Source organism: Chiloscyllium plagiosum, chromosome 1, assembly GCF_004010195.1.
Source record: "Chiloscyllium plagiosum isolate BGI_BamShark_2017 chromosome 1, ASM401019v2, whole genome shotgun sequence".
In the NCBI taxonomy this organism is placed as follows: Eukaryota; Metazoa; Chordata; class Chondrichthyes; order Orectolobiformes; family Hemiscylliidae; genus Chiloscyllium; species Chiloscyllium plagiosum.
Genome location: NC_057710.1, coordinates 126980373 through 127002374, shown reverse-complemented (window position 1 = coordinate 127002374; position 22002 = coordinate 126980373). Strand labels below are relative to the sequence as shown.

The window sequence follows — 22002 nt, the reverse complement described above, 5'->3', positions numbered from 1 at the left end:
CAACGCCATAAACAAACACATAGATCTCGATGACATCTATCAACCCCTCAGAAAACTAACAGGAAATGACATCACCACAAACCCCAGGAACCCCATCCAGGAGAAAGATATAAATAGAAAGCAGGAGACAACAGCTTCGTTTCACTTGGAGATCGCCACTGATGATGTTACCTAGCCAGGTAATGAAACATCTGGATATCAAACCTACAGCTCAGTGAACAAACCTACACCCTACACTGTAATGTCACAGACCAGTATATGCTCCCCAACCCACCCATTAACCCCATCAAATTGATGGACCCAGAGCTAGTTAAGTGAATGGTGCAGGAAAGCATGTCAAGAACAGCACCAGGCGCACCTAAAAATTAGGACATTCTTGGTGAAGCTACAACACAGGATTACTTACACACCAAACAGCACAAGCAGCATTCAGTACAGATGTAAGTGATGTAGCAACCAACGAATCCGATCTAAGCGCAGCAGTTCTGCCACATCCAGTCATGAATGGTGGAGAATAACTAAACTAACAGGAGGAGGATTCACCAATATACCCATCCTTAATAATGGGGGAGCCCAGCACTTCAGTGCTGAAAATGAGGCTGAAGCATTTGTATCTTCCTTAGAAGTGCCATGTATCTGATCCATCTCTGCCTTCTCCTGAGGTCACGGATTCTAATTATAGTGATTTTAATTCACTCCATGTGATATCAAGGAGGAGCTGAATGCATTGGATACTGCAAAGGATCCTGACAATATTCCAAAATAGTACTGAAGGGTAGTGCTCCAGAATGAGCTGCACCCTGTACTCTTCCAATACTGTTACAATGTTGGCATCCACCCAGCAATGTGGAATATTTCTGAGCTATGTTCAGTCCTCAAGAAGCAGGACAAATTTAACCCATTGAATTAGTAACCAGTCAGTCTACTCCGCCATTGGCAAAGTAATGGAAAGGGTCATTTGATAATGCTGTCGAGTGGCCCTTGTCATTGGAGGTCAAACATCTCTGCAAGATTTCGTGCAAATAGTGCCCAAGGCAGAACTATTTTCAGCTGCTGCATTGTTGACCTAACCACTTTCATAACGTGAGAAATGCAAATGTGGCTAAAAAAGCAAATCGAAGATAAGGAATCCTACAGCTTATAACTCACTTCCTGACTGCCTATCTTGGTACAAGTCATGAGTGTGATGGAACACTGCCTAATTGCTTGGATGTGTGCAACTCCATCACTCCTCAAGAAGCTTCACCTTATCTAGGATAAAGAAGCCCACTTGTTTGGTGCCCCATCCACAAGCATTTACTGCCTTTTCCACCAATATACAGGTGGCACCAATATGCATCTTCAACACGATGCACTGCAGCAGCTTACGCAGAGTCCTTCGACAGCAATTTACAAGCCCATAATCTTGTACCATCTTACAGGACAAGGACAGTAAACGCATGGGAACATGGCCACTTACAGATTGTGTCCTCTAAACCACTTCACATCCTGACTTGGAATTGTAACACTGAGGCCGGGTTAAGTTCATGTGCAGAATTTTTGTTTCTCTGAGGCTTGAAGCAATTAAAATACATTTAGTTGGGTCCAATGAGAAACTGCAGTGCTTGATGTGGTGCTGACATATTCACGTCAACAAAATCTCATGTTTAGTCATTCATTTAGACCGAATTAGCCAAAGCAATGAGTAACACAGTTACTCCAATGCCATTATGTGTTGCGTGGGGAAGAGCGTTTTCAAAATGTATGGGGGAGCTGTTAGCAATTGCGATCCAGCGACATCTGCTCTGTGTGTGTAAGGAAATGTGAAAACAACAACCAAATCTGTGGTGATCCTTCCAAGTGATGATACCCTGTTAACATTGACTCAGGAGACTTATAGTGTATACTGGTCCATTTGGAATTGTATCCCATTAAAAGTTACTGTATTTGCATTAGGAGGAATGAGTTATGGTAAGGAAATATTTGGATAGAAATGATAAAATCATGGCCCATCATGACAGTATTTCCAAAAAGGATGCAGGAATAATGCAACATAGTTGTTGTCTACCTATTAAAACAATATTTAAAACTGCAATACAGATTTGAATACTTCGCGGGTTTCAGAGGTACTTATTCTGTGGTATGGCATAATCTACCTTCTATAATATGTGCCAGGATTCTGAGGCTCTGAATAGTTATTCATACACATGTTGTGCAGTTACTGCCATGTTTTGTATTGTTATATTTTATTGGCCAAATTAGAACATGAGAAACCTATTATCTGCCAATGAGTGGATGTATGATGATTTATTAGAAATATTTCCTTTGATATTTCTCCAAACGTCTGTGCCCATAATGGAATAAAATTGAGTTAATAAATTCAAAGGACCTTTTCACATTTAGAAACATTGAGTGGAACCTTCCAAGCTGCAGCTTACAATGTACATTGGTCTGTTTATCCTCTAAAAGCATCTCCAGTTCTGAGCTAGACGATGCCAACCACCACAACTTACGACTGAACACCAGCAGCCATCTCTCTGCCAACCCACCCTACCAGGGCACAATATGCCAACTCCTCACCGCTAAAGAGTAGAATTAAAGGCTATCCTTTGGTTTTCAAGGATACTTCGATTCTCTCAATCTCCTTCATTAGGTAATTCAGTCATGTAATAACAAACATCTGTGTTTGTATGCGCGTTATACAGGGTATTTAGATTCACCCAGAAGCAGTATCAAAATTTTTTTAAATATTCCCAGTAAGTGTTAATCCCATGAAACTTAAAGATGTAAGGAAAGTTTTAATATCCTAGATACAACAGTATTTGGCAAAAGACAACACAGATAGGTTAGTAAGTGTTTTTTTCAAATTAACTGACACTTCTAGACACAAATTGCCATCACTCTAAACACAAAATTTCAGATTTGCATTGTCACAGCTAATGTATTTTCATCACACATTCTTAAAAATGGAATAGTTTAATCATGCAATTTCTACATTTTTTTTTTAACTGCAGCTCAGACCTGACTCCCAGATTGAATATTAACAATGTAACAGTTTTGATTACAATACCATCCATCATAGAGTTGCTGATAGAGTAACTGCTGCATATATGTCATTTTAAATTATTGATACCACTTTCATTTTTCCATTAATCTGCCTCAGTGATTTCAAGTTTGTCTAACTCATAGTTAGCTGCTATATTAACACATTTGAAATGGTTCTGCCTTATCTTGCAGCCTCCCTTTCTCTCCCACCCTCCTTGTAGCTTGTGGCCACTCCCTCTCTTTGTGGCCTCCTCAGCTCTTCCTAGCCCCGTTACATACTTTCCATCTCTTGCTGGTCCTCTCTGCCTTTCCATTCTCACTCTGCCCACTTTTCTTACCCAGCACCCTTGCGGCCTGTCCATTTCATTGCAACTCTCCCCAACTTCTCAGCCTCCATCATTGTTTCAACAGCCCCAAACAAAAATCTGGCAGCCAAACAGTAAAAGGAGGTTCCGTATCCCACATCAAAAAGGCTCCCTGGCTCCTCCTCTTCCTGGCCTCAGTAAAACAGTTATCTGCTCCTAAACCTCAACACCCTGTCCCCAAAAGATTCCCCAGTGACTCTCCTACTCCTGCAACAGCTGCTAGTGACTCCTCTGAGCCCATCAGGACCAATCATAAGAGAGTAACAACCTGTGATTGGTGGAGTAGCTTCTCACATTTCCTGCAATTCTATTCACAGAGTCTTCTCTGGTCGCTCCTTCAGTGAATTTTCTGGGCAGTTGGGAATTTTGAAGGTCATTGCTGCCCTCTATTCTGAGCACCTATCTGTTCTGTCTCTTTATATCTACCCACCTGCAACCCTTATCCTCAACCCTGCCCGCCAGACTTATCTTCTCACCATAGCTAGTTATAGTGCCTTTAGAACCTTTAAACACTGGACCATAGCAGTTCAAGCTGTAAGAACAAGGCTTTGCTTGGCCTTCAATGCTGATATCATGCTGAGCTGGAAGCCTGTCAGATCAGATGTGCTCCGCATTTCCCAAGAGCCCAGATTTGGAATTTCTGGCAGAAATGCGGCGATCCAAACAAGTTTTAGGAAAAGGTATTAAGTGTGGCAATCTGACAGTGACTGAACTCCTCACAGGAGTGGGGGAGGGGGAGTCAGCATGGACAACTGACCTTTCCCCCTTCTGGTACCTTCCATAAGGTTAATGAAAGTGGTGGTAGTAAGAATGATTCCTTAGCCAGGGCAGCTATTTATATGTTTGAGAGGAGTTGCTCAGCTCTGTCATTAAGCAGAAGGGTTTGGCCTGGAGAAGTGGTTACAGGAGCAAAGCCCATACTCCATGGTAAAAATAGGACAGTGTAGCCCAAGCTTGGATTTAATAAATGCCTTTCCCAGGCAGCATCAGGAGAAGGGTTACACCCGAAGTGTTGACTTCTCCACCTCCTGATGATGCCTGGCTGGCTGTTTCTTCCAGCCTTCTGCTTGTCTACCTTTCTCAAGACACCTGTAATTCTTTGGCAAATGTGCTGCTACAGTGCCACTTTGTGGCAAATGTGGAGTACTGCAGTAAAATTTATACAAGAGGCTGAGTTCAGTTAATTAATCTAAAACAAACTATGTTCAAATCAATCTGTTCAGAGATGTTATTACACACTGGGAAAAAAAGGCACACGTAGGACTTGAACCTGGACCTCCTGGCTCAAACATAGGGATGCTACTGTGACACTACAAGAGCCCTTGGAAGCAGAGGATAATTATGATCTTATAACGGTAGGTGATAATACCATAGTGCCACAAACATGGCTGTGGCATTAGAATATCGCTACCAGATTAGAAAACAGATTGTACCATATTCAACCTGTTTTGAATAGCAAGTCAGGTTGTTGAAGGAGTACAGTATGTCGGTTTTGGTACCTCACTGTGCCTTTTTTTTTCCGGATGAACATTCCAAGTGTAGTATTTAATGGATGAAACAGAAATATTTCTAAAACTCAAGTGTAACACCATTGGGCTATTGTGGCAATAGTTACTTTTTGTATTTTATTTTATCAGATAGTTGCAATTCATTTGAATGTAAATTAATTACTCACTCGGTTTCACGTCACTTATTGGATAATATGGTGATTAGATCTACTCACAAGCTTTTGACTTAAGGTTTCAGGATTTATCATTTCTTTTGGATATGTCACAATGTAATATTTATTTAAAACTCAACTGAACTTTGAGCCACTAAAGGTGATTGCAACAGCTGCTTCCTTTTACAGTAACTCTAGCAACTGTAGAATTCAGATGGCAGAAATCCTGTTTGGTTACAGCTACTGGAGAATGTGACTTTATTGATGCAACTACATGCGGTCAGTTTATCATCCTTCCTTGTCTCAGCTCATCTAAATTTAAGTCCCAGTAGTAGCTTGACAAATGGAAAAGGGACTAATTTGTTTTGTTATCTTTGGAACTGTAGTTTGGCTGATCGTGGGGCTGTACATTATTGTGTGCTTTTTACTTCTGTATTCAATTTGTTGTAAACCACAATACAACAATCACCAAATGGAAAATCAATCTCTGCCAACTGAAGAATTTTCAGAAAGTGTGTGACATGGACTGTGGACAGATTAAATGAAATGCATGTTTTGGAATGTTCGCCGAGGGAAAAAAGGCACAGTGAGGTACTGAAACTGAGATACTGTACTCGTTCAACAGCTTGACTTGCTCAACAAAATAGTTTGAACATGGTACAATCTGTTTCCTAATCTGGTTTGAAGGCATCGGTTTATGGGATTAAGAACGCTTAAGGTGTGATTGTTACAAAGGATGGTGACATTCTATAACAAGATATATTTCATGAGCCTGTGACACCTTTCAATGATTTGGAATACTTTCCGCATTAATTGTTCAATGTTGCCTGTAAATTTTTGCCTGCAAACGATTATGTTAATTTCATGTAGATTTATCTGGTACATTTTCTGATTATATTGTAGCATATTGATTTTGACATGTCTTTATATATATATATATATTATATACACACACTGAATGCCATTTGCAAGCATGTCTGGGAAATGTGTAATTCTTTACATGAAGTTAATATTTTTTTCCCTGAAATGAAAAACATTTGTTTTTACTTAGCCTTGTGTTTACGCTCATCAAGCTACATAGCCACTTTGACATTTCAAACAAAACAGAAGAGATTGCAAAACTGTCCAAGATTAAAATTGACTGTTATTTAGGGTAATTTTAATTTTTATACTTCACAGTTAAGTATTTATTATGCTGCACATCTTCTGAGTAATTAAATTGAAGATGAATAAAATATAAATCTATTATTTTTAAACCAAATGCACATATATCATGTTATGCACAAAGATATACCAGGTATGACCATGCATTTGAGAGCTTTTAAAAATATTTTTGCATCTCAGTAAAATATAACTATGAATTTAGATGTTTTATTTACGTTCTGTGTATATAGGACTTTAAAAAGCTAGGTATTGGTGTGCCCAAGCATTAATTTGATTAATCCAGGAAAACAGGTCAGGAATCCTTTATACAAAACCTTGGGACCAACAGTTTTTTGTATGAAGAATATTCAGGTTCCTTCAAGCCCTTGGGGACGGGGGAAAAAACATTGCTTTTCGACATGTTCGGGGCGCTTTCAAAGAAACTTTGGTTTATACATCTTTTTGATATCCAGATATGTAGTTAAAGGATACCCAATCTGTAACAACTCTCTGGGTAGATAGTAAACTATTGTGAATGGTCACAGACCATACTGTTGTGAATGGAATGATTTAGCTGCAAGACAACTTTTGTAGTAAAATACTTTTATTCTCTATTGACTAAGTACATTACATTCTTGCTGAGCAGAAATGCAAAGGTTGCTGCGGAGATTGAATTCACTGCCTGAAAAATAGAAGTGAAAGGGAATGCAGTTTTCAAGTAGGGATGTTTTGCTAAAATTATACAATGCTCTGGTCAGACCACATCTGGAATACTGTGAACAGTTTTTGGCCCCTTATAGAGTCATAGAGATGTACAACACGAATCAGACCCATTGGTCCAATTTGTCCATGGTGACCAGATATCCTAAATGAATCTAGTCCCATTTGCCAGCACTTGACCCATATCCCCCTATTCCTTTCCAATTCATATACCCATCCAGATGCCTTTTAAATGTTGTAACTGTACCAGTCTCCACCACTTCCTCTGGCAGCTTATTCCATACAAGCACAACCCTCTGCATGAAAAAGTTGCTCCTGAGGTCCCTTTTAAATCTTGCCCCCCTCACCCTAAACCGATGTCCTCTAGCTCTGGACTTCCCCACCCGAGGGTAAAGACCTTGATTATTTACCCTATTCATGCCCCTTATGATCTTACAAACCACTATAAGGTCACCCCTCGGCCTCTGACGCTCCAAGGAAAACAGTCCTAATGTATTCAGTCTTTCCCTATAGCTCAAACCCTCCAAACCTGGATTTCTGGGTAATCCAAGATGGAGGATGGAAAAAATTGTGGTTCTAAGAGCTGTTCCTTTTTTTGAGGTATTTTTAGGTGTTGGAACTGATTTCCTTGAATTCTAGGAGCAGTAATTACTATTTTATAAGCATTGTTTTGGAACTGTGGGGGGAAAGCGCACAGTCTGCAGACAGTCAATGTAGGCAGTCAATCCACATAATATTTTAGAAATTGCATTTTGGAAACAGCACCACTCTGATTCAAGAATGGGATACAGATCGATTCTAATCTCACACCGTTTAATGCATTGTCTGAGCTGAGATGTCACCTTTTTTGTTTATAAAACCATTAGTTATCTCGAGAATGTGACTTAAAAGAAGTTCTGGGATTGAAATATTAATGAATGGAAACCTGCAACCCATTCTAAAAGTTGATAGACTTAACAGCAATCTGTTTGTTCAATATATCATTTCAGTTGCATCGCACGATAATCTTTTGCTATAAATCTTATGTCTTATGGTCCTGCTCCATAGCTACCAGATGAAGGAGCAGTGCTCTCAAAGCTAGTGCTTCCGAATAAACCTATTGGACTATAACCTGGCATTGTGTGATTTTTAACTTTGTCCACCCAAGTCCAACACCTGCTTCTCAATGTCATTTTTAAAGATAGAGAAGTCGATTTTCTTCTCTTGGATATTAGTTAATCTCTGGAATTCTTTATCATAGATAGCCGTAGAGGCTAGTTCATTAAGTATGTTCAAGCTGATTTAGACGGATTTTAATCAGTAAGGGAATGAAGGGTTATGGAAAAAAGACAGGAAAATGGTGTTAAGAATTTTCAAATCAGCCATAATCTTATTAAATGGTAGAGCCAGTTTGATAGACTGAATAAGATTAAGACATTGGAACTGATTTAGGCCAGTCAGCCCATCAAGTCTGCTCTGTCATTTGAACGTGGCTCATACATATCGCAATCCCAGTAACCTTTGATCTACTTAACAATCAAGAATCTATCAAGCTCGATCTGCCTCCACAACCACACTGATCAGGTCTCTCAGTAATCTGTAAGTTTCAATCAGACTCCACCTCATCCTTCTCAACTCAGTCACATACAGACCCAGATTCCTCAACCATCCGCATATGACAAATGGGACCATTCTTGTAAACCTCCTCGAGACTCCCCCCAACACCAGTAAATATTTCCTCAGATATGGGCTCAACATTCCTCATAAATGCAGTCTGACCAAATTCTGCTCCAAGATTTTAGGGTCTTATTGTGGAGGCAGAAACATCACTGCATTTGAAAATCACTTGGATAAGTTGGATGGTAGAAACAGCAATATGCCAAATGCCTTATTCTTTGATGAAATGTTTATATGTTTTTGAATGCCAATCTAAAATAATGAATGCAAACTTCAGTGCATGTTTATTCACCTGGTAAAACTGAGTTTCTTTCCAAAGTCTAAACAACGTGGAGTTTCTTAGTGCAAGAGTTATTATGCTTATAATATTTATGTTTTTTTTGGTCTTACTTTCTCTCATGAATACTGTGGTCATTATAATAAATTTCAATATTAGATTTAAAGTAGAAATTCATATGCAAGTTCAGTAAATTAGTTTAATTGGTATGAGAAGAAAAATATTGAAGTAAATGAAACAAGTGTTGGATTATAGTGAAGGTTCATTTATATCTGAAAGAGAGAAGACAATGTTTTGATGTCAACCTTTTTAAATAAAAATAAAGGGATAAATGTGAATCCATCTTTTCACTTTACAAAGTGATTGACTTGTTGTGTTTTCATCAATTTTGTTTTCTCCTGAGTTAGTTAAATATCTTTTAGAACAAAAAGTAGAAAAATGTTTAGCATTATTTGTCTTTTCAATAATAGTGACAATTTCAGTGAGCTCTCTGCTAAGTTGTTTTATCTTTATGCGGTTGTAATAGACATGAAACAGATTATGCGTTAAGTTTGAAATCGTTTTTACCAATGATGGAGTGAAAATATGGTATTTATTTTCCTTGCTCCCAATCATTACTGGCATACTTAAAATGCGACACTCTTGTGTAACATCATCTAATGTTTCATTCTCTTCCATTAACAATGCAAAAGTGCTGTAACAAATGATCATGTTAAGATTGGAAGTACGTGTCAACCATTTAAGTGTAATTTGAAAAAATGGAAAAATATACAACATTAGAAGTGTTGGAGTATCAGGACTAACCAAAAATCAACTTCAGCTGTGTGTATAAGAAATATGAACTTAAGAACTCGGAGCCAGATTGGGAATTCACTATTTAATATATTATAGCTGATCTCATCATGGTCTCAAATCCACTTTCTTGTCCACTCCGCAAAGCCCTTTGATGCTTTCCAAATATAAAATCTCCTCCTCAAATTTAGCTCATGTGCTGGCTTCACCAGATTCTGGTGAATTCCACAGATTTATGATCCTATGAAAGAAATAATTTCTCTTAATCTCTTTTGAATCCACCTCCCCTTACTTGAAAGCTGTGACCTCTCATTCTTGATTCATCCACAAGGGGAAAATTCTGCCCAATATTGACTTCATCAGTTCTCTTTGGCATCTTGTATACCGCAATCAGATCTTGCCTCATTCTTCTCAGCTGTAGTGAGTATAGGCCTAAACTGTTCAAACTTTCCTCATAAGAAAAACCTTTCATTTTTGCTTCCAATGCAATTACATTTTTCTTCACGTAAGCTGACCAAAACTCTGTGCAGTATTCAGATGTTGCCTTGTAGAATTGGAACAACATTTCCCTACTTGTATACTTGATTCTTTTGTGACATACCTTTGGAACCATGCCTTTTCTTGTTTCAGCATTGACAGATAATAGGCTTCTCATCCTACTCTAATTTGACCAGAAAAAAAATAAAAATGCCAACATGTGGTAGTAAGTTCACTATGTAGGTATGAATAACTATTCAGAATCACAGGACCTTGGCATATATTGTACAAAACAGATTACATCGTACCACAGAGCAACTACCTCTGAAATTCTCAAAGTATTCAAATCTGTATTGCTGCCCTAAATGTTGTTTTATTAGGCAGACAACAACTATGCTCCATTGTTGTTGTACCCTTTTAAGAAATACTGTGATGGGCAGGATCTTTTCACCATCTCTATCCAAATATTTTCTCGCCATAACTATTCTCTCCTATTGCAAAGAGAGTAATTACATTCGGGATACAATTCCAAATGGGGCCCCAGGTATCCATCATTCACACATATTTACACAAATAGAGCAAATGTCGCTGCGTCGCAGTCTGGAACAGCTCCCCCAGTTATTTTTAAAAAGCCCTTCCCTGTATAGTGCACATTGACACTAACTGTATTGTTCATTCCTTTGGCTAATTCTGTTTAAATGAATATCAAACATGAGAGATTTTGCTGATTTGAAAAGGTCAGCACCACATCAAGCTCTGCTGTTTCTCACCCAAATAAATGTACATTTTACGGTACTTATATTGTATAAAACAGTCAACCTATTGTTGTATCATATGTTTAAACAGTTCTCTAAAATTCACTAATTACAAGATGAGGAATTAAGTGAGCATTGAACAGGATTGAGGTTTAAACTAGAAATGGATTGTAGTTTATGTGTAAACTCATTAAGAAATATATCTATCTATGATTTGGAGGTGGCAGTATTGGACTGGGGTATTCAAAGTTAAAAATCACAACACCAGGTTATAGTCCAATAGGTTTATTTGGAAGCACTCGCTTTTGGAGCACTGCTCCTTCATCAGAGGACAACCTCTGATTGTGGAATAATGCCCCGAAAGCTAGAGCTTCCAATTAAACTTGTTGGTCTCTAACCTGGTATCGTGCGATTTTGAACTTTATATTTATCGATATTTTCAACAGTGCTGGAAAAGCACAGCGAGTCAGCAAGCATCCGAGGAGCAGGGGAATTGACATTTCAGGCATAAGCCCTTCATCAGTAATGAGGCTTCCGGGCTGGGGGATGCTTTTGGCAATGAAGAGGTCAAGGGCAGGTAACAGACCAGTATGGGGTGTCCAAGTGGATGGGGTGTGTTGGAGGTGGTAGAAGCGGTCTTCGGAGGGTGGGTGGGAGCTTAGATGGAAAAAGTGGACCTGGAGGTGGAGATGGCGAAAGAAACGCTTAAGGTTGCAAGCGAGTCGAACTCATTGATCTGGGAATGTAGTGCGATAAAGGTGAGGCCTTTGCTGAGAATTTATCATTCATCCACAGTAAGGGGGAGGTCTGGGGGAATGGTAAAAACATGGCATGGCTGGGAGCTAGGACCTGAGGTGGGACTGGAGCTGGGAGTGTTACCACCCAGGCATCCCATGCTGGTGTGTTACCACACAACCTATCTACCTGTACACCCTGTGCTGGTCTGTTTATCCCGCCTCCAACACGCCATCCACCTGGACATCCTGTGCTGGTCTGTTACCACATACCCCATCCACTTGGACACCTCGCGCTGGTCTGTTACTCTCCAGTCCCACACCAGGTCCTAGCTCCAAGCCCTGCCATGTTTTTACCATTCCCCTTGACCACCTCGTTACTGAGGATGAATGATCAGTACTCAGCAAAGGCCTCACATTCATCCTCCTACGTTTCCAGATTAATGAGTTCATCTTGCGTTGCAACGTGGAACATTTATTCTGCTGTCTCTGAGCCCACTTTTTCCGTCAAGACTCCTGCCCACTCTCAGAGGATCCCTTCTCCCACCTCCAACACATCCCATCCACATGGATGCTGCGTGCTGGTTTGTTACCCACCCTTGATCTCTTAATTTCAACACACCCAACAACCTCATTCTTGATGAAAGGCTTATGCCTGAAATGTTAATTCTCATGCTTCTAGGATGCTGCCTGACCTGTGCTTTTCGAGCACCACACTCTCAACTCTGATCTCTGGCATCTGTAGTCCTCACTTACACCTATATTTTCAACCGTCTTGCAGCAAGTTTGTATTTACAATGTTTTATAATTTCAACTACAATGTCTTTACCATAGTTCTGTGGAGATCGAGGGTTGACAAAGAGCTACTTTGTATACCCTATTAGGACGAAATTTAAACAATTCTTGTTACAGTTAAGATTTGATATCTGGGGTGGAAAGAATGCCGATCTCAACTGAATTCAGTAGCCCCAGAGTCAGAGAATAATTGTTTGCCAGCAATCAGAACTAAAACTGGAGAATAAAACCGGAATTCCTTCTGCTTTTGTTCGAAAGAAAAGGTGTATTTTGCTTTTATATATAAACAAATCCCCACCTCAATGTTGTACCATTATATATGTGTTAACACTATATGTGTTAAAACAACTCCTTTGCATTTTTCGATCTGGTAATTCAAGCAAACTGTCTTTTTTTGAAAAAAAGAAAGAATCTGTAGTTAATTATAATCTTTGTAATCATTTTAAAAAGAATACTGATAAGACTGTTTTCAGTGACGTAAAGTAAATATGTAATATAGTTAGCTCATTCTGTACTTGCTGTACAAACAAGTGCATTGCACCTCATTTAGATTGCGTTTTGTAATATTTTTACACCAGTAAGGTGCCTATTTAACTGGAATATGCTATTAGTGACACAGTTACAGTGAAATTGAAAAGAAACATGGTAGACACATGAATGAACTAATCACAGAGGCTCACCCAAATTATACAAGTACATATGGTATTAAATTACATTACTGATAGAAGGCAATAGTTCCATTCCTGTGCGATCCCAGGTTATAAGAAAATTGCATAATAGCAACACTATTTAAACCAATGGGACCAGAATCATGTTACAGCCAATATAGGGAAGGAAAGTTTGTGTTCTACAAACATGCTTCAATCGCATTGTAGCCAATTCATGTTGAAGAAACGCACGTTATAGCAGAATCGACAGAATTGTAGATAACTAAAGCCAATCATTATATCTCCTTTCTTGTGTCTTCATTGGACCAGTATATATTTTGCTGTATTTTATTTTGATGAACAAGGAATTCAAATCTATGCTAAATTGCAAGAGTTCATTAGATATGGTTAGCTAAGTGATATAAACAGGTTGACATCAAATAGTTATTTGTTGGTGGAAAAATATTTTGCATGATGAAGTGACTGCCTTGTTAAATATCAATTTTTTTTTAAGAATCTTGTTACATGCTGGGACTGCACTGTAATATAACATTTGTTGCATGCTGCATATTTTGAAAATAGTGTAGAGTATACATGAAGGCATGATACCTTATTGAGCAGCAACAGCAACAATGTGCCTATACTTAGTCAATTTTAATGTGGAAATCATTCCAAGATCTTTACAGAATAGATGTTAAGGCAGAATGGGACAGGTGACCAAAGGCTTTATGGAGATAATTGGTTTAAGAATGTTTTTTAAAAGTAGCACAGATGCTAAGTGTTGAGGAAGAGATCATACACTGCAGGGCTGAAGTGTTTGAAGGCTTTGCCACTAATGATAATTGTGTGCAAAAGATATGAGTAAGAAATCTATAGTATGTTGAAAGGAATTTAAGCCTGAGCAAGTTTGCAGACATTGGATACAATGATGTGAAAGTGATTTGAACATTAGGATGGAACAGATGAATAAGAGTAAAAATCACTGAAGAAAACGAATACTTGCCTTGAACAGACTAATGAACAGGAAAACAGACAAATAAAGTGAGCGATTTACTTAATGTGGAGTAATTGGCAGGTTCAACTGTTGGGACGTAGGGCAGTAAATTCAATAAGTTGATGATGAATTTGCGTTGCAAGAGTGTCATCTCCCAAACTGTATAGCATCTCGTCATCCATTGTTATTTTTCAGGTGGATATGCCCAGGGAACACATTGTTGCTAATGTTGCCACAATTATCAAGGATGTTTGTACGCACAGACCAGTGGAATTTGGTGAGTGATATATTTTGGAATATTTTGGAGAAGTAAACTAAACATCAACCATATGTTTATTAGCACGTGTCAAAATCTTCACTATTGTCAGCCCACTGTAATTTCAGAGACAGCCTTGCCGGTATGATATTTGTTGTGTGATTGTCCACTGGAACCATCTGAGATTCTTTGGTAGATTCACTGCGGCCAATCTATTTTTCTTCATAATAATCTAAATTATTTAGAGATTTTAAAAAGACTTGTGAACGAGGTTGCAGATTCATTTGCCGAGCTGGTGTGGTTTTCTGCAGACATTTTGTCGCCTCACGAGGTGACATCATCAGTGTGTTTTTGATACTTTGGTGGTCTGTCCCATATTTATGTATTTTTTTTATACTTCCAGTTCTGCATCTGAGTGATTTGTCTATGGGGTTCAGTTCAATGTGCTTATTGATTGAGTTCTGTTTGGAGTGCCAGGCTTCAAGGAATTCTCTCGCGTGTCTCTGTTTAGTCTGTGATTTGATGGTTATGTTGTCCCAGCTAAATTTGTGTCCTTTGTTGTCTGTATAGTTGGAAATGAGAGAATACTCATGGTGTCTGGCAGTGGCGAGTTGACATTTGTGCACTCGTCTGGTCAGTTTTCTTCATGTTTGACCTTTTGTAGTGTTTTTCACAGATCTTGCAGGGTATCTTGTAAATAATGTGCATCCTGTTGGATGTGGGTGTAGGGAAGAGCTGTGAAAGATGTTTACTGGTTTGTAAGCCTCAAAAGTTCCGAGTAGAGTCATAGAGATGTACATCACAGAAACAGACCTTTCGGTCCAACCCGTCCATGCCGACCAGATATCCCAACCCAGTCTAGTCCCACCTGCCAGCAACCGGCTAATAGAAAAGACTTTGTCTATTTATCCTATCCATGCCCCTCATGATTTTATAAACCTCTACAAGGTCACCCCTCAGCCTCTGACGCTCCAGGGAAAACAGCCCTAACCTATTCAACCTCCTTATAGCTCAAGTCCTCCAACTCTGGCAGCATCCTTGTAAGTCTTTTCTCAACCCTTTCAAGTTTCACAACATGTTTCCAATAGGAAGGAGACCAGAATTGCACGCGAAATTCCAACAGTGGCCTAACCAATGTCCTGTACAGCCACAACATGATCTCCCAACTCCTGAAGAAGGGCTCATGCCCAAAACATCGATTCTCCTCCTTGAATGCTGCCTGACCTGCTGCGCTTTTCCAGCAACACATTATCAGCTCTGATCTACGACCAATAAAGGAAAGCATACCAAACGCCGCCTTCACTATACTATCTACCTGCAACTAATTTCTGATATTTCTTTGATGTACGGTATGGTCACTATTGTATCTGATCATTTAATGTTTTCTTCTTTAGGTTTGTTGCGCAAGTATCAGAGGACAGTGCTCTTGGGGTACACGTTTCATTTAAATCCCATGAATAGGTGTGCCTGTTCTGCCTTCCAGAGTTCTGGGTTGCTGCAGTGTGTCCTTGCTTGTTTAATAGTGTTCTAATGCAGCTTTGTTTATCCGCTGGTAGTCTAACTCAGTATAGCACTACTGATGAAGGGCTTGTGTCCAAAACATCAACTGTACTGCTCCACGGATGCTGGCTGACCAGCTGTGCTTTTCCAGCACCACCCATTTTCTTTCTGATCTCCAGCATCTGCAGTCCTCACTTTCTCCTATGTTATAGTATTACGCCAGCACCCACAACTGAAGGATGACAGTAATATTAAGCAGAGAAAACAAACAAACTACTCAGTGATACTGCTACTTAGCAACAGGTAACGATAGACCTGACCCCACAACTCGAGAACAGATCACCATGACATTAAAGCAACTACAGTATACAGCGCAGCAGACATCAGCAAAATAGACCTGCAAAAGATGAAATCTGATGGATCCCGCACACCCTGATTTTACAGACTACCCAAGGTTCACAAAAAAAGAGCCCCCCCCAGGCCTATTATATTACTCCCAGGGACACCTACCTACTGGCTAGCCAAGGGCTACAAACAAGACAAAATCTGAATCGACCACTCCATTCATTCCTCCCAAGAGTTCCTTAACACCATCAGAAACCCCACTATATAGGAGGACGAAATCATGATTTCATTTGATGTAAAGGCGCCAAGAGTACCATTGCCACGATATTGGATCAAGTGGTTACTCGGGCACCCTATGACACCAGCAACATCAACAATAACAGCATGTTAACTTTACTGGACTTATGCCTCAATACTCACTTTACATTCAAAAGACAAGTGTACACCAATAGGCCACCGATATTAGGACTGACAGCAGAAGCAGTAATGCAATACTTAGAACAGCCCTCCCCACCATCCAACCCAAACTCTGGATCCAATATGTAGATGATACCATTGTCATCACTAAACATACCCAACTGGAAAGTTCACTTCCTTTCCTGGACACGTTAGTGGAACTCCCACCCATCGGTGAACTCCAGACCAGTGTATACAGGAAGAACATCTATACAGACCAGATACTGAACTATAACAGCAACCACCCCAGCACCCACAAAAAAGTTGCATTAAAACGCTACTTAAATTAGCAAAGACACACTGAAGCAACCCAGAACCCTAGAAGGCAGAACAGGAACACCTAACGAGGGATTTAAACAAAACGTATACCCCAAGAGCACTATCCTCTGATACTTCCGCAACAAACCTAAAGAAGAAAACACAAAATGACCAGACACGATAGCAATCATACCGTACATCAAAGAAAAATCAGAAATGACTACCTGACTACTTTGACCCCTAGGAATCTTTATGGCTCGCAAAGCAGTAAACAGCTTTCACCAGCTCCTCCCAAAGATTAAAAACTCACACCCACATCTAACAGGATGAGCATTATTTGCAAGATACCCTCCAAGGACTGTGAAAAACACTACATTGGTCAGTTTTCTTCATGTTTGTCCTATGTGTGCACAAACATCAACTCACCACTACCAGACACGACCAGTACTCCCTCATTTCCAACCACACAGATAATGAAGGTCAAAATTCAATTAGTACAATGTAACTATCCTATCACAGGCTAAACAGAGACACGTGAGAAAATTCCTTGAACCATAACTCAATCAGTAAACACATTAAACTGGGCCCCAGCTACAAATTACTCGGATACAGAACTGGAAGTACCAAAAAACAGAGACACATAAATACCAGGTGGGACAGACCACCAACACCATATCAAAGACCCATTGATGATGTTGCCTTGTGAGGTGATGAAATTTCTACACAAAGTCACACCAGCTCGGTGAACAAATCTATGACCTAATCTAAATTATTGATACCTGATGGTGAAGGTTGCTTACACTGAGTCTTTGGCAGAAGGTAAGCTCAGTCTTGATAAATGGAATAGTTTATTACATATTATTTAGTTACTGGTTATGTTACCTCTGAGAAACATGAATGTTTTTGGGAAGAGCTCATAGTTAAGAGTCAGTATATGTGACTGATACAGAAACATCCTGATGCACAATTTACAGACAACTGAACAAAAACCTAAATACTTGAATGCATACTAAATACGTCAGTTCCCTCCCAAGAACAATCCTTTATATCTTGATGAGCAGAGCTAAGAAATCAGTTAACCCTTTTAGTTGGTGGAGTTTACTAAATCTTGGTCAATGTCTTACTAATTTGGGTGGTACACCCACACCAAATATATATCAGCCAGACTTCCTAATGGCACTACAAGCTTGACAGAAATGGAAAGATAAAAAAAACAATATATAGGATTTTTCATGATCACTGAATGTTTCAAAACCCTTACAGTCAATGTGGTACTTCTTTGTGTCTAATAATTGTTATAATGTTGGAAACTTGACAGTTAATTTCTGCACAGCAAGTATCCTCCCAAACTTCAAGGTGATAATGACTAGGTAGTCCTGCTTTTTTGAGTGCGTGTAAATGATTGGTCAGTCTACCAAGGGGTAAACTCTTCTGCATTTCTTCTCGTGCCACTGGATCTTTTATGTCCATAGGATTGCAAACAAGGTGTTTGTTAACATCTCAACCAAAAGGCAGCATTTAGAACTGCATTGAATGTTGGTTTCTGCTTTTGTGCTCTAATTCTAGAGTGGGAATGGGGAAAGATATCCAGATAATTTTCAAAGTTTAATGCATTAAAGCGGATTAAAGAGATTTATTATGCATGTAACAACTACTACACCTGATATAGAGCATTCAGTTCAGACACTAGATTCTGTTCCTCAGCGATGTTATCTTTTTTAAAAGAGCACAAATTTTAAAATGTTTATTTTGTGTGTCATTTATTTTAAAAGAATTGAAAGATGAGTATAGATGAATGACAGATGAGTTCAGGGTGTGGATTTGTGATGTTATTGCCGTCACAAAGATATGGTTGAGCTAGGTACAGGACTGGCAACTCCATATTCCAGCATAGACGTTCTTCAGGTGTGTGTAAAAGAGGAAGTGGTTTGCATTATTAATTAAGGAGTCCATTATTGTAGTAAGGAGAAAGGACCTCTCGAAAGTGTTGTAAAATGTGCTTTGTGGGTAGAGTTTAGGAACAAAAAGGTGACAGTCACACTGTTAGGAATGTATTATAGGCAGGTAATTGAAAAGAAGATATTGTCTAAAGATATGTAGACAATTCACTGAGGGTAATTAAGTGATTTCAAACTTGCCCAAACATCATAAATCATAGAATCCCTACAGTGTGGAAACAGGAAATTTGGTCCAACAAGTCCACACTGACCCTCCGAAGAATATCCCACCCAAACCCATTCCCCTACCCTATTACACTACATTTACTCCTGACTAATGCACCTAACCTATACACCCCTGAACACTATGGGCAATATAGAATGGCCAGTTCACCTAATCTGCACATCTTTGGATTGTGGGAGGAAACCAGAGCACCCAGAGGAAACCCACGCAGAATGTGCAGACTCCACATGGACAATGTTCCAAAGATGGAATCAAGCATGGGTTCCTGGCACTGTGAGGCAACAGTGCTAACCATTGAGCCACCAGACAGCCCCCCAAAAATGTTACAATCAGTTGGCATAATCAGAAGTTTAGAGGGAACAGATTGCTGAAAATCTATTCAGGGGAGCTTTTGCTATCAACGTGTGGAATACTCTACAAGGGATGGTACAGTGCTGGACCTAATTTTGAGGAATGAAGCCAGTCAGGTGTTCAAGGTCGCAGTAGCGGAGCATTTAATGATTGCGACCACAACACCATATGTTTTTAAGTTTGATGTGGAAAAGGAAAATGATGGTCTACCAAAAAGAGTTTTGGATTGGGAAAGGCAGATTCTATTAAAATGAAATGCACCTGGCCAAAGTAGACAGAACTGCTGTTTGAGGGGAAATCTATAGGTGAATAGCAGAAGGATTTGAAAAAGGAATTGGGGAGAGGACAGGCCCATCATGTTCCCTTTTGGTGATTTGCAGAAGCAACAGAGCCGGGGAACATTGGGTGCTGAGGAATATTCAAGACTGGATAAAAACAAAAAGAGAGGCATCTAATCATACATGAAAATCAACAGAGGCACTATTGGAGTATAGAAAGGGTTGTGGGGGAGTTAAGAAAGCAATTCGGAGAACAGAGGGTATGAAAAAAAAACAGGACAAGATTATGGAGAATCCCAAATCATTCTACAAGTATATCAAAATGAAGAGAATTACCAGTGAGCATATGGCACATTATGGACCGTGGCAGACATTTGTGTATGGAACTGGAGGACGTTGGTAGAGTATTAAACAAGTATTTCATAACTGTATTCATTTGGGGGAAAGGAAGATGCAGGCATACAGTTGGGGAAGATGGACTGCGAGGTACTTGAGCAAATTAGTGTAGTGAGTGAGGAGGTTTTTGCATATTTAAAAATGGACAAAAACCCAGGTCCGAATGTATCTCAGGCTGCTGTGGAGAGGAGAAGGAAATCAGTGACCCTGAATCAAATTTTAAATTGTCTTGCTACAATGGAGGTGTCAGAGGAATGGAGGACAGCTCATGTGGTTCCACTTTGCAAAAAGGGAAGAGATTTACAGATCAGAGTCTCACATTATTGATAGGTAAACTATTAGAGAAAATTCTGAAGGAGACAATTAATCTCTTCTTGGAGAAATGACGTTTTATCAGGCATTGTCAGCCTGGGCTTTGTTGAGGCTTTCAAAGAAGTCAAATACGTAGGTGAGTAGAGTGCAGTTGATGTATATGGATTCCAGCAACGCCTTTGACAAGCTGAAAGTGATGGGATCCAGAGTACCTTGGCAATTTGGATTCAAAATTGAATTAGTGGCAGGAGATGGATGGTAATGGTAGAAGGCTTGTTTGTGTGACAGCAAGCCAGTGTCCAGTGGTGTACCACAGTGGTCAGTGCAAGGTACCTTATTTTTTGATATGGAGAAACAATCGAGGGGGATGATAAGTAAGATTGTGTGTGACACAAAGATTGGCCAGGCAGTGGACAGGTTTGAAGTTACAGGAGGATATAAACTGTTTGGTCAGATAGACAAATCAATGGCAGATAGAAATTCACCTGATAAGTGTGAGATGATACGTTTTGGAAGAAGTAACAAGACAAGGAAGTACTCTGTGACTAGCAGGACACTAGGAACTTCAGAAGAACAAACAGATCTCTGTGTTAGTCCACAAATCCTTGAAGGTGGCAGAACATGTTAGTAGGGTAGTTAAGGCATACAGGACACTTAGCCTTATCAGGAGAAATTGAGGACTGCAGATGCTGAAAATCAGAGTTGAAAATTGTGGTTCTGGAAACGCACAACTGGTCAGACAGCATCCGAGGAGCAGGAGAGTAGATGTTTTGAGCATAAGCTCTTCATCAGGGGTGGCCTGAGGGGGGTGGGGCTGTGGGAAGGCGGCTGGGAATGCTATAGGTAGATAGAGCTTGGGGGATGATGGTGATCAGTCGGAATGGAGGGTGGAGCGGATAGGTGGGACAGAAGATGGACAGGTGGGACGATTCAACAGAGTGGTACTGAGTTAGAAGGTCGGCTCTGGGGGGATCCAAGATGGCGGCGACCCAGCAAGTCTGAGTCTACAGTGCTCCTCCCAGGACTTGGGCAAAGTGGGTCGCCCACCCCCACCACACTCACCAAATCATTTAAAATAGCTTTTACTTAATACAATTAGTTGTTTAGTATATTCTTAGAAGCCTCCAGAAATCTTGGAAAAGATCCCCAAGCCATGATCTATAAAGGATCCAAGATCATGTTATTCCAGGACTTTTCCCCAGCTCTGGTCTGAAAGAGGAAAGCGTTCGATGAGGCGAAGAAGTGTTTAAGGGACTTAAATATTCAGTACTCCTTGCGCTACCCAGCGACGCTATGCTTTAACCATGAAGGATCGGTGTATAACTTCAGATTGCCGAAAAAGGCCAAGGAATTTTTGGACTCTCTTAGATAAATTGTAAGAGATAATTGATGTTGGTTTGCTTCCCCCCCACTCCAGTTTACATCTCCCTTCCCTTTCTTTTTTATATATTCATCCCCTTTTTTTTAACCTTACTGTTTAATATTATCTTGGGGATGGGGAGAGGGATTTATTTATTTGTTCTCTACTTAACGATTTTCTCCCCCCCCCCCCGTGTTTTTTTTTTATTATTCTATATATATAGGCCGGGGGTCTAGTGAATGTTGGTGGGGGGAGGTGGTTACCTTATTC

At 39.8% G+C, this 22002-nt stretch overlaps 1 protein-coding gene across 4 annotated transcripts in view; it reads left to right on the top strand.

The window, feature by feature from the left end:
* The window catches only part of mrpl1 (mitochondrial ribosomal protein L1), a 74992-nt gene that overhangs the window by 42862 nt on the left and 10128 nt on the right, over positions 1–22002 (top strand). Inside the window, exons 8-9 of one of the 4 annotated variants that reach the window (XR_006312583.1) lie at positions 4613–4744; positions 14235–14317. The exons of 1 other annotated variant lie outside the window; for it this stretch is intronic. Coding sequence is in view for 1 of the 3 variants with exons in the window: in XM_043696343.1 (XP_043552278.1) it covers positions 14235–14316 (82 nt within the window). In the remaining 2 variants the exon portion in view is untranslated. Of the gene's footprint in view, positions 1–4612; positions 4745–14234; positions 14318–22002 lie in introns of those variants that run through there. 2 more of the 4 variants (XR_006312584.1, XM_043696343.1) reach the window with 2 other exon arrangements.